Here is a 17,456-nt window from a genome sequence, read left to right on the forward strand (position 1 = left end):
GGTATCAACAGGAACTGTTGATAACCATGGAACAGGTATAAATCTATAGGATTGGATGGATGGAAGCACACGCGGGCTTATAAAAAAAAAAAGTCAGATTTACCACACCGAGTACCGACACCACCCAAATATTCAGCCCCGATTCCCACCTCTGCTTGTGTGGAAAAGCTCTCCAGGGAAGATACCTGCTACCCTCAGAATTAACTCCCTGACACTTCGGGAAGCAGGATAGGACATCCCACTTCTCCCAGATATCGCTGATGACCCGCGGGGCTCTGCCCCTCCAAAACCGATTTCTCTGCTGCGCTCGGGTAGCTCAGGGCCCTGAAGCTGCAGTTTGGGACCTCACCCAGCCCTGGAACAAGAGAGGATATGCTCATTTTTTTTTTCTTTTCTCTTCCTCCTATGATCATTTTTTGGTATTTAACGTTTCCTGAACACGCACACAAAAGAAATCTCAAGAACTGTTTGGGTTATTGATATAATCTGTATTTTTCCCGCAGAGATAAAAATGGATTTTAGGATGCTCGTGATACCGGTCCAAGGCCGAGCCCACAGCCACCCCCCGCCTCTCTGGGAGCGTCTCCCGCTCCCGAAATTCGTGGATAGCCGGGAATACAAATTATAATGTGGATATCCAGAGCGGCCGCGCTGCGCTGTCGTTCGGCGTTATTTAGGGCAGGGGAAGAAAAGCGACCTGGGGCGAGAAAAGGGGGGGGAAACGGAAAATGGGGAAGAAAAGAGGCGAGAGGGCTTGGAAAGGAGAAAAGAGGGAAAGAAAAATGAGTTGGACAGAAAGGGAGGAAGAAATTCGGCCGGGATGAGGGAAGTGGGGATGCCCGGGGGTTCCCCCCCGCCCAGGGCTGCTCTCCCCGGGAGAGCGAGGGAAGGAAAAACATTCACAGGTGATGCTTTGAGGCTTTTTATCAGACACTGAAAAGATTCAAACCCTGCGGGATCGGGCTCCTTTTGCCACCCCCGCCCGCCCTCCAAGGTCAGGACAGGAACGCTCTCAGGGAGAGGCACGGGGCGCTGAGCATTTCCCCTTTTTTGCCCCCATTTCTTTTCTTCCCAGGCAGCGAAGAGAGCGAAGGCCTTATCAGCTTTTATTTTCTCCTCGGGGCCGAGATGAGGCCCTGACTGAGCCCTGCTTGGGCAGAGCAGATCAGCCCGGCCGTGCCCGCGGGGGGAATGGAGCGGGGATGCCCCGTGCCAAAAAATCCCCCACGGCAATGGGCACGAAGAGAAATGCAGCACAATTCCCTCTTCTTCTGGGCAACACTGGGGAAAAACTGGGGAGGGGGTGGTGGACCCCTGTCTTCCCGGAGTCCCCTCCCTGAGAGATGTCTTTTGGAGGGATCGGGGAGAAGAGAATGGATCCCTTCTGCTCCACTGGGGATTAATTTGGGGATCATCACGCTCTGCTTGGCATCCAGGAGGAAAAGGGATCTTCACCCCACGCGTGGGAGGTGCGGAAGGGCAGCGCTGTGCCCGCGCCTCGCCAAGCCCTGCCTCTGCCCGGCTCCTTCTTTTTCATTTTCGTCACCGTTCCAAAGCCTGCAGCTCGCCTGGGAAATTAATGGGCTCAGAGAGGGGAAAAGGGTTTTAATTGCATTTTTTTTTTTCTTAAGGTAGCCAGAAGGGCGGGAAAAAAACCCCAACAAACTAACAAAAACCAAATCCAAAACAACCGAAACCACAAACTGTAAAAGAAAAACGCTATTCACCTGTAATGTAAAAACAAGAAAAAAAATTTAAAAAAAAAAAAAAGAAAAAGAAAAAGAAAAAAGCTCGAGGCAGGTATCTACCCCCGAAGGCTCGTCTAAAGCAATTCTCCAGCACTAAATGCAGGATTTTGTAATGGAAATAATGACACCACAGAACTGTATTGGTGGGACTTTCATACAAATATTTTGTTGATACCAACTCTCAGATCAGTGCAGTCAGTCCCTGCCCCCACGACTGAGGGGAAAGAAAATAGGAAACAATTGGGAGGAAAAACCCAACACATATTAAAAAAAAAGAAAATACAAACCAATAAGTGAATGGACAAAAATGCTTCCAGAGAGGAGGATTATTTTATATTTTAAACACTTGTTTGCTCCCAGGTGCGTATTTCGCCAAAGCGAAAAGCGGCCAACAAAAGGGGAATAAAAGCAAAAAGAGAACTGGTCCGAGAGGGGAAGTAAATTATCTAAAAATGTAAAGGAAAAATAATAATCCCTGCTAGGAGGGAGCTGATTTTCTCTGTAAATATGGCAAGGAGGGGAAAAAGAGCGTCGGGAAGCACAAGCGCTGATGTCTCTGTATTTCACAAGCCGGGCGGCCGCGCTGCCCCGTCCTGGGCAGGACGAGGAGCCGCGAGAGAAAAGCAAAAACCTCTTCGATTTGGTTAAGCCGACCCAAAAAGTGATTTTAAAGGGGTGTGGAGGGCGGGCGGGGGGAGAGTGAGTTCACGCTCGGCACTATTTCTTACTGCTGACACCTCGACCCCACTGCGAGCCAGCACCCCGGCCATCCCCCTCCCTGCAGCTGCCCGGGAATTCCCGCAAGGAGAAAGCTCCGGGCCAGGGACACCCTGCAGGGGCCGTGCGGGGCTCCGGCATGCGGGGCTCCCCAGCCGGGGCTCCCCGCCGCCCGGGGCTGCCCGGGCCGGCTCCTGCGCGCCCCAGGAGCTGAAAACCCGGGAGGCAGCCCGGCAGGGCTGCGCGGAACTCGGGGGGACAGGCACGGAGCAGCCACCCCCACGGAGGTAAGTGCTCCACGGTGCTTGGGGCCGTGGCTGCTGGGGAATGCGTGTGGGGGATTGCTGTTTCTGGATTATATATACATATATTTATATATATGTGTAGGGACAGTGTGGTGCATAGGCGGTGCGTCCGTGCCGATCCACTCGCCCGCCTTCTGCGCAGATTTGCGCCCACTCCCACTGAGCTGGGCGGAGGGTGGGGGTAGATTAAGGCTTGTGTGCACCTAAAAATCTGCCTTTAAACCCTGGGTAAAACGTAAATATCCATATAAAACCAATAGCGGATGGGGCAGGGATGGCTTGAGCCTGAGGAAACGCTGTTGGGCAAGTGTTTGTGAAGATCTCATCACCTGCACATCCACGCGCGCGATTTTTGTGCTGTGCCTGGGGGTATTTCCGTGCACAAACAGCCACGTTTATTCACGAGGAACTCTTGGATCCCAGCACTCGGGCGGTCGCACTGCACGTTTAGTCTAAAGATATCAAATAAATAATACATGGAATACACGGGATAGAAAAATCGCTTAAAGGCTTGAGCGAGGAGGCATCGTGTGTGGGGGCGTGTTTGCAAACGGGGTGTCCGCGCTCATACATGCACATCTGTACTTAAATACCTGTATTTACGTGTGTCTGTCCGCATTTCTGCGTGTGCTGGTCCCGTGTCCCCTCATCCTCCCGCTCCCGGCTGTGTCTCATTCCCCGGCAGCAGCAGCGGGATCCGGGCTGCTCCAGCCCCGGAGGCCGAGAGCGAGCGCTCCGCGATTCCCGTCCCTCGGGGCTGCGGGGGGACCTCAGGGACACCGGGAGGTGATGCCGGCTGCGGGGGAGAATATTTCAATTCTCATTTCGGGTGAGGTCCTGTCCCGCTCCGCTGCCAGCACTTCGGGCGCTCGGTGCCAGCTGCAGAGCCACCCTCGGTGGGTTTTTCCCTTCTCTCGGGGAATTTTTCTCTCCATCCCGGATATTTGGGAGGACTGACAAGCACGGCCAGATCCAGCAAATGGGGGCATCAGGGTTAAGGGGGCCTTTCCCTCCCTAAGCCACTTCCTTTTTATTTTTTTGCTCCATCCTTGCTGGTGCTTTTCCTGCGGGCCTGGCTGCCCCGGAGCGCGCAGAGCTGGGCCCGGGAGCTCGGGGCAGAGCAGGCAGGGCTGGGGGTGCGGGGGGCTGCCTCGGCCCCTCGGCCCGAGCAGGGCTGGGATGCCCGCTGGGAACTCACCTGGGCAGCCTCCGGCTCCCGCGCGGCTCCTCGCTCTTCCTTAGGTGCTGCTCTTTATTTCCTCGCTCCCTGCTTCTCCTCCTCTCTTTTTCTGTTGGAGGAAAAAACGCTTTAGCACTTTTTTTTCTCTATCTGTGTATGTGTAATTTTTTTCCTTTTATTTTTCCTTTACTTTTTAATTTTTTTTTTTTAATTTGAGTGAAATCTTCTTTCTACCACCGCGTGTGCATCCCAAAATTCCTCCAAATTAAGGGAGACCTGGGACACGGGGCAGCGCCAGCGGCATCTCTGCAGCCACTGGCTGCACTTGGAGGGATCTGAAGGGGTTTGATTTTTTTTTTCCCCTTGTCAATCTCATTTGGCAAATAATCGCCTGGACTTATTACTTTTTTTTCCTTCCCTTTTTCCCTCCTATATTTTTTATTTAATCAGAGTAAATAATTGGTTCTCGAAGCACACTCGAATCCGTGCAAATAACCAGGCTATCATTTACTATATATAGCCCAGCGTGCTTGCTTCCAGAGGCGCCTGAGCGTTCATTGAACAAGTTTCCCGCTCGCTCTCACAGAATTATTTGTTTAGCAAAAGAAATTCAGCTGAATAATGGCAATCCCGTTGGATTATTTAACTTGTGGTGAAGAGGGAGTTTTGCTTCCGCTTTCCCCCTTTTCTGCTCCGAGGACGGGCGGGTTTCCCTGACGTTCCCAGCGGCTCCGTGCCTGCTCGTGTATGATACAAACCCCTCACACCCCCATGCCTAAGTCTGCCTTGTGAATATCTATATTTATATGTATAAACATACATCATGTAGAGGTCGCACGCACCCAGCCACGGTTATTTCGCGTTTCACCGAATGGATTTCTTTTTCTCTGATAGAGCTTTAAAAAGAGAAGAATAATACAAATTAACCTTCCATTACTGCTGCAGTCAACCATGACAGAATAGGCCAGTTGCGTGGTTGGTGACGTCTCCGTGTCCTATAGGAGCAAAGCTCGTGAGATAGCAGCTATCGCCTTGAACTCTCTTTATTTTATCGGAGTATGGCTGGTAATAAACAGTAATATTTAATTTGTCTGAGACCACAAACCGGCTACGAGCTGGAAGGCTCCTCGCCTTGCCCTTCCACTCCTGGGGGAGCCTGAATTTGCCTTTCTTTTTTTCCCCAGCTGCTTTTTTTTTTTTTTTTTTTTTTTTTTTGCTTTCCCTCCTTGTCCGCTCCTCCCCCCCCACAACCTGCAGACGGAAATAAATTCGATTTATTTGCATCGTTTTCAACTTGTCTTCAAGGTGTTTGAGAGCTAGTTTGGCACTGGAGAGGTGAGTGCTTTTCTAGGCAGCGGCCGTGCTCGGGTTCGCTCTTCCGAACTTCAGGATTTTCACTTCTCCCTTCCTTTCCGCCGAGGGGAGGGAAGCTCTTGCTCTCTGCGAGAAACCTTTCTCCTCGTTGCTTTTGCTTCTTTTTTTTTTATTATTTTTTAATTCTTTTTTTTAAGGAAAAACCCTCTCTCTTTCGGGGATGCTCGCAGCACACGTGCGGCCGGCCGCGCTCCCCGCGCGTTTCCGCGGCTCCCCCGCACCGCCTGCCCGCCTGCCCCGCTGCCTTCCCGCACCTTCCCCCCGCGTTTGCAGCTCTCGGAGCAGAGCCAGGGCCAGGGAAAGGCTCCGCGGAGCCTCCGCTGCCCGCTCGCCCCAGGCCGGGGCCGCTCCTGCGGGGAGAGGAGCGCCCGCTCTGCTGCCTCGTTTATTTGTGTTTGGAAGGGCTCCACGGCTCCTTTCCCCTCGAAAAATAATGAAATATGGGACAAGCTTCGCTCTGTTTGTTTAAGTAGCATTCTCTGGCTTATTCTCTGCGGCTACAAGTGCAGTTATTTTATTATTCTTATTTGCAAGAGTTTACTGTTGGCTGTTTATTCTCAAGTAGCTGTTGGGACTGGCGTGCACATGGGAAGGGTTTGGAGATGCCAAACTACACCCGCGGACTCACCCCCCTCCCCGAGAGCCGCTCGCCCCCAGACTTTCCCCTTCCTCACCTCAAACTTTCAGAGGGCTCCGGTGTTATCGCGCCCTGCGAGAGCTGGGAGCGAGGGTGGATTTGCTGAAAACTTCCTCGAAACGCCAAAAAAAGAAAAAAAAAATAGAAGAAGAAGAAATTGTCTGAGAGGCAGAAAAGAGTGAGGGGTTTTTTTTTTTTTTTTGGATAGGTGGGGGGACGGGACAGAGCGGCGAGCAGAGGGTGGGGGCAGCAGCAGCAGGAGGAGGAGGAGGGTGGGCAGAGCAGATCTGAACCATGCCATTTATTCCGAGTCTTATCAAAAATCCGCCTCGCCAATCTGGTTCTCTTCAGCCTGCAGAATGCGACAGGGAGGCTGTTTACCCTGCGCTGACCTATTCAACTTTACCCTCCCAATAATACATTAAAAAAAAAAAAAAGGAGAGAGCGAAGGAAGATGCAGATAAACCCCCAGCCCCGCTCCTCGCTGACGGCTTGATTATTTGAGCTCCGGGGGGCTGCGGCCCTCGGCCGTGGCAGCGCGGCGAGGGGTGAGGAAGAGGATGGCAAAGGGCAGGGGAAGGAGCCTGGATGCGGCCACAAGCGGGGACAAGGGACACAGCCCCGCGCACACAGCCCGGGGCCTTCGGTCCCGCTGCGCCGCGTTTTTTGGGGGGTTTGTACTCATTAGGAAAATCTATTTTAGGGGAACACCCCGCACCCCCCAATAGAAGGCCTCTGTGAGCACCAGCAAATTTAGAGCTGGGTTTAAATCCACACCTCCGGGTGCCTTTGAGGGCGGGAGGGGGAACTGGGGGTGGTGCGAGGTTAGCGGAGCCAGCGATTTATTTAGGGCTGGGGGGGCAGGATATTCCCAGACGCTGAATTTTCTCTTTGGTTGGGAGAGATGGATGGAGGAGGGAGGGAGGGAAGGAGGGAGGGAGCGGGGAAGGAGGTAAAGGAGAGGGGGAGGGTTGCTGCGGAGTTTGATGATTGTCTTTGTGCCTTGTTCTTGTTTGCCGGCCAGAAAAATAGGCTGGAAAAGGAGGTTTGGGGGGGAGGGGGCGGGAGGGAGGGCTGTGGGAGAGGGAGTCTCTCCGGAGCAGGATCCCAGCTGGTTGGGCAGTGGGTCCCGGCACTTGGCGAGCGGAGCTGGACGAGCCCACGTCACCTCCGCGCTCCGCTCGGCTCCTCCGCGCCCGCGCCCGGCTCCGCGCACAGCGCAGCGCCGCGAACCTGCCGGAGGAGCGGGGTTACCAGCCGCACGAAACTTTTTTCTTCTTCTTTTCTTTTTTTCCGAGAGAGTGCTGCTTTCTTTTTCTTTCGCCTTGGCGCGCTCTCTTTTTTTTTTTTTTTTTTTTTAATTACTATTTTTAATTTTTAAATTATTTTTAGCTGGGCAGCAGCAGGAGTGGGCTGGGGAGAGCTGCATCTGATCAGGCTGAGAAAAGAGTGGGGGTGGGGGCTTTATCTTGGTCTCAGGATCCTTTCTAGTGCGTCTGACAACCTGGAAGTGTTTGGAGAGAGCAGGAGAGAGAGAGAGAGAGAGAAGCAGGCTTGCATTGGATAGATTTTTTTTCTTCCAGGCTGGGTTTTCACATGCTGATCCGCAAATATAAATAAATAAAAGGAAATATGCACACGAGAAGCCTGATCCTATTGTAATTTCCATTGCAAACGGGGGAAAATAGAGCCACACATTATATATGTGGAGATGCATTGATTGCATGGAACTCAACGAGCAAGGTAACGGCTCTCGCATTGCCATGTCTGTCCGTCGGGGTCTGTCCGTGTGTGCGGGTGGTGAGCTGTGCACAGCCAGAGCGGCACCGGGGCTGCGAGGCCTCGGGGAGAGCAGCGGGGGCTGGGGGGGCCCGGGGCGAAGCCGGAACAAAAGCAGAGGGTGGTGATTTTATTTTATTTTATTTTATTTTTTCAAATTCTCCCCCACACCTTGTGTTTTTTCCTCTCGCAAACCCACTCGGCGCTACTTTAGCAAAGCGAGATGCATTTTTCATCCAGCCACCGCGGCCTGGTTCTGTCAAGCTCCATTTCTTCTCAGAAGCTCTTTTAAGGGGAAAAAAAAAAAGAAAAAAGAAAAAAAAAATTAGAAGCCACGGATCGCCAAATGCTCTTAGTTGTGGGGTTATTTTTTGTCGTCACACCCTCTGTTTTTAAAATGATGAATATTTTTATATCTGCTTATTTATGTCTGGGCGCGGAGAGCATCGAGGAGGCTCCGCTGGGCTGGGCTGCCATGGCCGGGTCCCTCTTTGTTTTAATAAACATGCTTTAGGGTTTTTATTATTATGTTCCCTCGCTCTACCCCCTAACCTTGCCTGCTCTAGGGGAATCAGCTCCAAGCTGGAGGGAAATCGATTATAAAATGCATAAGCAGCACTTCCCAAGGACAAAAAAAAAAAAAAAAAAAAAAAAAAAAAAAAAAAAAAAAAAAAAAGGAGGAGGAGGGGAAGAGAAAAGCCTTAAATGGTCCCTGGAGCTGCGGCTCTGCCCCCACGGGCTGGGCCCGGGCCCGGCGCAGCGGCTCCCGCAGCGCCCCGCGCACTTTCCGCGCTTTCGCTTCGCCCTTGGGTCTGCGGCGGGTGCGAGCTGGGAAAAAAAACCTTTGGGAAGAGAGGGAAGGAGGGAGGGACCGGGCACGGGCCGTGCCTGCACGAGCTGCAGCTCCAGAGGTGCGGACCTGGAGTCCCCTCGCTTTTTGTCCTTTTAAATTATAAATCCGTCCTTGTGTGCGTTACCCGCCACCAGCGGGAAGATCATTTTCTGCCCCCTCCTTTCCACTCCCAATTTTCCTTCGCTTTTAAAGGAGAATTGTCTTTTTCTCCCTCTCTCTGCTCTATTTTGAACAGCTTTCAAATATCGTTGCAGGGCGAAGAACCCATTTAAAAACATTCTCATGTATTTAAACCCAATATTGCCTCCATATGGTTGGCCTTTCAAAACTGAATCCCCTTCTTTGAGACATGCAAGAAATATTTTTTTTAAAGCAGCTAAAACTCCCAACTCCTTAAGAACAATAAAAACCTAACAGATAATTCAATGGCTTTTATCTTTTTTGGTGGGCTTTTTCTTTTCTTTTCTTCCTTTTTTTTTTTTTTTTTTTTTTTTTGTGTGTGTGTGTGTGTTGCTATGAAATTTTACCATTCCTGATAGAGCCTTTAAAGCTAAGTCAAAATACAGTTTTAAAGCTCACTGCGGTTACTCACATCAGATATAAACCTTGTCATTTTTAAGCTCGTTTTCTCTGCTGGTGCAGTTTTATCCTAAATGTTCTGACTTCGTTCACTCCAGCCCCGATTCCACCCCCCGTTCACCAGCCCGAGTCCTCGTTACCTCGCACAGCGTTTGTCCGATTGATTTATTTGCACTTTTATATTGTAATTTTCTCGTCCATCCTTTGCTTTTCTTGTAAATGCCCGGGGTAAGAGAAGAACAGGCTTTTAACATTTTTCCTGTTTTAGAAGAGGTGCAAGAAGTTGAGTTTTCCTTGGCAATTGGGTGCTAGAAGTGGCCTCGTGTGTCAGTGGTGTTTTCCTGCTCCAAACCGGAGCGGGGTGAAAGCTTCCCCTTCCCTGGGAGGAAAGTTGGGACTTTCAACCCCCCGGGCCGCAGCGAGCCGGAGGAACTGGAGGTGGCCGAGCCCCGGGGGGGGCTCTGGAGCCCCCACCTCGAATCCCCGGACCTCCAGAGTCATTTGTGCCACGAGCTGCTCGTTCCACAGCCCCTCGGGTGCCTCGCTCCCCTCGCGCTGCCAGGCAGCCCTAAAACGCGCTGTTTACCTTTTCCAAAAGATGCATTCAATAATACCGCCTCCCCCTTCCCCTCCCTCCCCACCCCCCCGAGCCCCCCCCAAATCCTATCATCCCTTGCGGGCTGCGATAATAAATAAAAGTCTTTATTTCTCCCTCTGCCAAAGTTAAAGGGCCTTGCTCCCTTCCTGGGCAGCTGGAAGTGAGTGTTGGGATGGTCGGGGCAGCCCCGGCCGGCGCTCGGAGCCACCCCGCCCGACCCAAATCGATCTTTTATTAAACGTCAGCATTGACTCGTGCGTCTCTTATCTGTGCTCTCTCCGATGTGTGCCTGCAGTGGGGGATTCGGCGAAGGAAGCTCGTAACATGGCGGATGGCGAGGAAGGCTTCGGGCTGCCCAGCACGCCGGCGGATCCGGAGGCCAAGGAGCTGCAGGCCGAAGGCAAGCAGGACACGCAGCTGGGGGCCAGCAGCAAGTCGCCCACCTCACCGCAAGCAGCCTTCACCCAGCAGGTAAGCACCCACGCCGCTCCCCGTCCCTGTTCATTCGCCCATCTGCCCCTTTTCCCCACGTTCGCCCCCGCCCCAGCCGCCTGGTTGGGTGAGTTGAGCCCCCACGCGAGGGCAAAGCCTCACCTGCCCGTGGGGCTCGGCCTGCTGCCCTGTTATTCCAGGCCGTGCTCAAGCGCCAAAACTGCGGGGATGCGGCCCTGAGAGTTTTGGGGGTGTGGAGGAGCAGGAGGGGAGCAGGACCCCAAAACACAACGAGGGGAGCTCGCCCTGCAGCGGCACCCCCACACCCACCGGTGTCCGCTCCCGAGTGGAAAAATGCACGGGCGAGCACCCACGGAGCGGAGATGCCCTTATATCTGTATATAAATGTATATATTTTGTACATATCCACATCTGTGCGCCCCTTGCACACCCGGGCACAGCCGCACCCCGCACCCCCAGCGGGCACTCAGCGCAGGCTGAGCCACCCCCAGAGCGACACTTGGGGTGTCCCCGATGCCCTCCCTCAGCCCTCGCCCCCCTGGCACTGCGTGTGCCGGAACACGCGTGGGCTCCGTGCGGGATCTCCGTGCTCCGAGCCACCCCTCGGCTTCTCCCCGTGCTGGGAGCTCCCAGCCCCGGGAGGGGAGAAATGCGGGGAAAGGAGATTTTCCACCTCGGTCCCGACTGTAGGGTCCCCCGGCAGGTACCCCCATGGACCCCGCTGCCCACGGGTGTGGCAGAAGGCTCGGCAGGGCCAGGGTGGGCACCGGGGCACCGGGGGTGTTTGGAAAGCGAACCCCAAAGTTGGACGGGGCTTTTTTAGTGAGGGGGAGAAGCGCTTGGTTCGGCTGGGGGTGTCCCCTGTGTCCCCCAGCCCGGGTGGAGGGATGTGCTGCCCCAACCGCAGGGCTCGCAGCTCTTGGGTGGGAACAGAAAATCAGAGGGCGAGGGGAGCAGGGTGACACCCCGCGCCGCTCGAGCCTGTGGATCACCCGTGGGACGGTGCAAATCTCCTCCGCTTGGCTCTGGGAGCAGCCGGGGCATTTCTCTGGGAGGATGCTGTTGGAGCCGGCTCCGGGGGCTCCCTGCCCTCGCCCCCCGTCCCACGAGTCCCGCGGCCCGCAGGACTCCGCTCCAGGCCTGCCCCAACAGCATCCCCGGCCTGGAAACCCCTCTGGCCGGGGTTATCCCGGGAATGCCCCGAGCTCCGGCCCGCAGAGCCCGGCCCTTCCCCGGCGAGCTTCCCGGCGAGGCCGTGCGGGGCCCGGCTGCCCTGGCGGGGCTGTCCCCGCCGCCCTCGGGGCTGTCCCCGCTGCCCTCGGGGCTGTCCCCGCTGCTCTCGGGGCTGTCCCAGTCCCCTCGGGGCTGTCCCCGCTCCCCTCGGGGCTGTCCCAGTCCCCTCGGGGCTGACGCTCTGTGCCTCCCCGCTCCGCAGGGCATGGAGGGCATCAAGGTGTTTTTGCACGAACGCGAGCTGTGGCTGAAGTTCCACGAGGTGGGCACGGAGATGATCATAACAAAGGCCGGGAGGTAAGAGCAGGGGGGCTCCGCGGTCCCCTCCGTGTTTGCGGGGACGGGGGGACACACCCGCCTGGACGGGGGACACCGGGCACCTCCCTGGCACGGGGACGGTCACAGCTCTCGTGTCCGAGCCCCCCGTGTGTGTGTGTGTGCCACTGGCCGGCCGTGGAGAGCCCTCCCTGCCCGGAGAGAGGCGGCAGAAATTGTTTCTTCTGGCTTCTTTCTTAACCAGAACAGTTGGGTCATTAATTCCGACTTCAGGCCTTTGGAAACTTTCCAGGCGAACGCGAGTTGCAACCACTTGGCCAAAAAGCAAACTTTGTTTAGAGCAGCTCCGTGGGCCATTATTATTATCATTATTATTATTATTATTATTATTATTATTATTATTATTATTATTATTATTATTATTATTATTATTATTGTAGCACTTTGGTTCTCCTGCTCCCCCCTCCCCCAAAGTTTTATGCCGTTTTACAGAGTTTTTTATTTATTTTTGCTCACTCTGGAGAGAATATTCCCATCTCAGCCACTTCACCCCTTTTAAAAGTCTAGGCGGTCTTAAGCTACTGTTTATAGAGAGATAACAAAGCTGTTTAGATGCAGAGATAGATGCGTCCGCAAATAAATATCATGTGGATGTATTTCTATGCGGGTGTTTATCTGCGTGGGTGTGCGGAAAAATATGCAGCCTTGCAAATCCAACTTTATTGGGGTTCTAATCTGTTCCATGAGCGGCTGTGTAAACCTGATCCGCAGATATTTATATGTGGACGCGGGTGTTTTTGAGGGGATTTAACATTATCCTGGATATTAACGTGGTGGAGGGTTATTAAATTGAAGAGTGGCCAGCGAGACGCAGTAAAAAAGTCTCTCCAGTCCTAGCAACAAATTGGGGGCAGCCCCAGGGAGGATTTTTCGTTGTGGTTTTTTCAATTAGAATCCTTGGAGGAAAAGGGAAAAAGCCTCCACGTGTAGGAACAGTTTCAGATTGTAGGGACACAATCAACAAGGCAGAACCAAACTTTCATTTTGCTCAGTCAGCTGGTATTTGTTGTGGTCTTCCAAAATTTGCCTAATCGGGGGGGGGGGGGGGGGGGGAATAAATATCGAGCTGGTTGGATAAAGTTTTAGTGAATAGATCTCACCTTCCCCTTGAACCTCGCTGCTGCGAAAATGGATTTGAAAGGGGTTTGTGGCCAAGGGGACATGGGATGGAGTCGGTGATGGGACCTCCCGAAAAAATCCGGTTTACAGGGACCAAAAAAAAAAAAAAAAATCCAACTCTCGAGGGGAGACAGAAACCACCTTGGAGAAATTTCAAACCAAAATCTCTGTGGACAGAGATCTCATCCGGAGAGCAATAAAAGAATAAAAGAGACGTTTACAGGCAGGGGCTCGAGGGGAGATGCGGGCTAGGTTTCCTTATTTGTATCATTGCCCGCCGTTCTTGTTGAAATCCCTGGTCCGGCTGCTCAGGTGCTTTCCAAGGAGTTACAGATTAGTCTCCAGGTGGAATTTGGTTTATTCTCCCTTAAAATTTAAAGTTCAACACCCGCTTCCTTCGTTGGGCGCTTTTCGTCCCCCTTCAACTTTTTAGAATCGAATTAAAGCCCAGCCCAGGCAGGATCCCGAGCCTCGGAGAAGAGCGCGGTATTTTTAGAGGTGTGGGACTTTTTCTTTTTGGATTTTTTTTTTTTTATGGTTGTTTATGTGTGTTTTAAGTCCAGGGCTCCATTTTCATCTGCTTTATTTTTAAATATTTGGAAAGCTCGAACTAAAATAACAGCGTGGTTTAAGTGCCTGCCTTGCAGTAATGGAAAATATTTCGAAAAGCCCCTGCCTTGTGTGTATCCGAGGGTTTCCAGGGATTTGTCAGGTGTGTTTGCTGCTGTCTCGGGCTGATCGCAGAGCTGGTCACGGATTTTCTCTTCCACCTGAGTGCGTGCAGGTTTTTTGCTCCGCATCTGTTCCTAGAACCTCAAGGTGTTCACATAAATGTATTTTAAAATGTTTCTATTTCTACATATGTAATACATGAGAACATATTTCTATAAATATATACATTTATAGAAAGATATATAAATATAATTTTTATAGGAGTATCTATATTATAACTTTTAAAATAAAACTTTTTTTGGCAAATTTCCTCTCCTGTTCCAGCTGTTTATGGAGAGAGGAAAGTAACTTGCTTCCAAAAGTTCTCACGCGCAGATTTGTTCAAAAAACGAAGATTCAAAACTTCAGTGAAATAAATAATTAGTATAAATACAAATAGACGAGCAGACACACGAGGAGGTGAATAAACAAACCCGCCAGCCTCGAAATTCCGATTTTGCTTTGATAAATCACCCGGTTCGCCTCGGATGGGACCCAGCACCACCCAAACTTGTCCCACATGCCGGGGAAGATCCACCTGGGAACGTGGTTTAACCCTTTTGTTAAATGTTCCCCCCAATGTCTCCTCCTCGCACACGCACACGAAACCACCTTGGCAAACTTTGTTTTTATTTAATTATTTATTTATTTATTCAACAGGCGAATGTTCCCCAGTTACAAAGTGAAGGTCACTGGACTCAATCCAAAGACGAAGTACATCCTGTTGATGGATATTGTACCGGCGGATGACCACAGATACAAATTCGCGGATAATAAATGGTAGGCACGCGTGGGGGAGAGGGACGAGACCTCCGGGCTGCCCGGGGGGGACAAATCCTTCAATCAGCGGCTAGTCCTTCTTTTTCCGTGCAAAATGCTGGGCTGCAGGAGGCTCACCTGGGAGTAGTGGGGTGTTCCCACAGCCCCTGGGAGAGAAATGCATCCAAAAAAAGGGGAAAAACCGCAGGAATTTTGTCGCAATTAACGAATCCTGTTTGACAATGAGATTATTTGCTATTGTGGAACTGATGGTTTAATTATATTAAGGAAGGAAATATCGCCGGGCAGGAAAATCTTTAAGGATCGATTCTTTGCTCCGGGCCGTTAATTAGGGAAAGGGGAAGGATGGGGTTAAACGGGCGAGCGGCGAGAGCCATCTCCGACGGGAAAGGTGCCAAAGAGCTCAGCAATTCCCCGAGCCAGCCGTGCTGGAAATGCCTTTTCTCCCCGGCACGGGGTACCTGGCTGGGAGGGGACGAAGGGGCAGCTGGAACCCACGGGAGGAGCCCCAGGAAGGGATGGAAGGGAGCAGGAACCCCAGGAATGGACGGAAGGGAGCAGAAGTCCAAGGGGGGCTACGGCTGGGGAGCAGGAGCCCCAAGAGGGGACGGACGGGGAGCAGGAACACCAGGAAGGGACGGAAGGGACCAGGAGCCCACGGGGGGCTACGGCTGGGGAGCAGGAGCCCCCAAGAGGAGATGGTTGGGGAGCAGGAACCGCAAGAGGGGACGGACGGGGAGCAGAAGCCCAGGAAGGGATGGAAGGGAGCAGGAACCCCAAGAGGGGATGGCCGGGGAGCAGGAACCCACGGGGGGCTACGGCTGGGGAGCAGGAGCCCCAAGAGGGGACGGACGGGGAGCAGAAGCCCAGGAAGGGATGGACGGGGAGCAGGAGCCCACGGGAGGGGATGGACGGGAGCAGAAGCCCAGGAAGGGATGGACGGGAGCAGGAGCCCACGGGAGGGGATGGACGGGAGCAGGAGCCCACGGGACGTCCCCAGGCGGCCGCAGCTCAGCCCCGTGTCCCACGCAGGTCGGTGACAGGCAAGGCAGAGCCGGCCATGCCCGGCAGGCTGTACGTGCACCCCGATTCCCCCGCTACCGGAGCGCACTGGATGAGGCAGCTGGTTTCCTTCCAGAAGCTCAAACTCACCAACAACCACCTGGATCCCTTCGGACATGTAAGTACCGGGGCTGGGACAAGGGCATCGTGCTGTCCAGCACCCACGGTGGGTGTCCTCTGCCACCGAGAGCGTGCCAGTGTCACCCACCCTCAAATCCAGGGCTGCTGGGGTGTTGTTTCACCCCTGAGAGAGCGGGATGAACCCCTCCAAAAATAGAAGCATAAACCTTAAAACCGGGTTGTTTCGTGGGAATTGATGACAGACCCCCGGGACCTGGAGTTGGCGAATGGGTGAAACTCTCCTGGCTTGACTGAGTATTTGGTCACCCCAAATTTTAATCGCATGGCGAGTCCCCAGTCGTTAAAATCCGCTCGCTGCCTCCGGGAATTTGCCTAACAGGTAAAATCAATCAGGCATAATTAGCGGAGGAAATAGGACCTAAAACGATGTGGATCCCTCGATCAGAAGAAGGAAAAAAAAAAAAAAAAGAAAAAAAAAAAGGAAAAGTAACAATAATTTAAGACAATTAGAGAACTTGAATCCCGCTAGAACTTCTAGGGCATTAAAAAAGTTTTTGCGAGACTCGTGGGGCCGTGAAAATTTGTGTGAATTCTGCAGCCAGGAACAGCCCTCCTAACAATAATTAAAGACAATTAGAGAACTTGAAGTCCCGCTAGAACTTCTAGGGCATTAAAAAAGTTTTTGCGAGACTCGTGGGGCCGTGAAAATTTGTGTGAATTCTGCAGCCAGGAACAGCCCTCCTTCGAAGGTCTCCAAAGATGCGAGTTCCTCTGAGCAAATATATATATGCATGTAAGAATAAAATATATATATGTACATATATATATATATAATATATAATTGAACGAATATGTGACTCCAGATCCCGCCAGCCCTTTCCAAGAGTGGATTTTTCTCCAGTCTCGTTTCAACACTTCAGTTTCATTTTTTCCAAGCTGTTTTTTTTTCTTCTTCTTCGCTTTTTAATGATAAATTTTTTGCTATTAAATCCTCGCCCACGTGGTAGCCAAGAAGTGAGAAGGCTTTAGGGGAGAGGAGGCAGCAGAGTCCCCATCCCACCCCAATGCTGAGCATCATTTACAAGCTCTCCTTTGCACCTCCATTTGCGGCGGTTGATTTCCTTTTTCTTTTTATAATTCGAATTTTATTTTAATTCTAATTGAGCTGGTGCAGAAGGGGTTTGCAAGAGCTGTTTCCCACGGATCAGGACCTTTCCTGCGGGAAGAGGGAGGGGAGCAGCGCAGCCGGGGGAACCCATCCCACCCCCGGGGTGCTTTTGGGGAGAAGGGGGGGATCCGGCCCGGGGGGAAGGGGCCAGGCATCCCCGCTGGGAACAGGCGGCTCTGGGGAAAAAGTCCCTCCAAACAAACCCAAGACGCTGAGGGGACAATGAGGGACTTCAGAGGAGGAGCTGCGCCAGGAGCCTCTCAATTAGAGTCGCTGTAATGAAATTAAAAACCATTAGATCGTTCACCGTTGATGTCTACGACTTTCCTGGATGTCAAAGCAATTTGCTTAAACCCCCGGGACGGGGGAGGCGGCGGCGGGACGCGCTGCGTCTCGCTGTCGCCAGGGTCCGGCAGTCATTATCGGGCCCGAGCGGCCCCCCGCCGCCGCCGCCGCCCCCCATCTCCCCCGGGATTAACCCGGTACCGAGCAGGGCCCGCTTTTTATCTGGAGCACCGCGACAGCCCCTCCCGGCTCCGCCACCGTCCTCTGCGGGTGGCTGGCGGGAGGGATGTCCCCAAAGCTCCGAATCCCTCCAGATCTCTTCCCTCGCCCTTTCTTCACTCTTTACCCCCCTGCGATGGGATGGGGGTGTTGAGATGCCCCCATTTGCCCCCATCACGAGTTGGGGGAGCAGATCTGGCCCCCCAGGGGTTTGTATGGACGGAGCAGGGCTGGGGAGG

At 52.9% G+C, this 17,456-nt stretch overlaps 1 protein-coding gene and 1 long non-coding RNA gene across 5 annotated transcripts in view; one reads left to right on the forward strand and one right to left on the reverse strand.

The window, feature by feature from the left end:
- Window positions 1–476: 476 nt before the first annotated feature.
- On the reverse strand, window positions 477–6,203 carry LOC121344504. 2 transcript variants are annotated; one of them, XR_005953835.1, is made up of 5 exons: window positions 5,999–6,203; window positions 3,969–4,059; window positions 3,364–3,566; window positions 3,100–3,222; window positions 477–1,568 (listed from the first exon to the last, which is right to left on the reverse strand). It is a non-coding gene; the product is annotated as an uncharacterized LOC121344504 (long non-coding RNA). The 2 variants fall into 2 exon arrangements; XR_005953836.1 differs by having other exon boundaries at window positions 478–697; window positions 5,999–6,202.
- TBX5 (T-box transcription factor 5) overlaps window positions 5,266–17,456 on the forward strand; it is a 40,726-nt gene continuing 28,535 nt past the window's right edge. Inside the window, exons 1-5 of one of the 3 annotated variants that reach the window (XM_041420522.1) lie at window positions 5,266–5,285; window positions 10,066–10,241; window positions 11,659–11,753; window positions 14,283–14,402; window positions 15,435–15,582. In XM_041420522.1, coding sequence (XP_041276456.1) covers window positions 10,095–10,241; window positions 11,659–11,753; window positions 14,283–14,402; window positions 15,435–15,582 — 510 coding nt within the window. In that variant the 5' untranslated portion in view covers window positions 5,266–5,285; window positions 10,066–10,094. Of the gene's footprint in view, window positions 5,286–7,351; window positions 7,705–9,880; window positions 9,931–10,065; window positions 10,242–11,658; window positions 11,754–14,282; window positions 14,403–15,434; window positions 15,583–17,456 lie in introns of those variants that run through there. The other 2 variants (XM_041420520.1, XM_041420521.1) reach the window with 2 other exon arrangements.

Source organism: Onychostruthus taczanowskii, unplaced genomic scaffold (genome assembly GCF_017590055.1).
Source record: "Onychostruthus taczanowskii isolate IOZ18803 unplaced genomic scaffold, ASM1759005v1 scaffold64, whole genome shotgun sequence".
NCBI lineage: Eukaryota > Metazoa > Chordata > Aves > Passeriformes > Passeridae > Onychostruthus > Onychostruthus taczanowskii.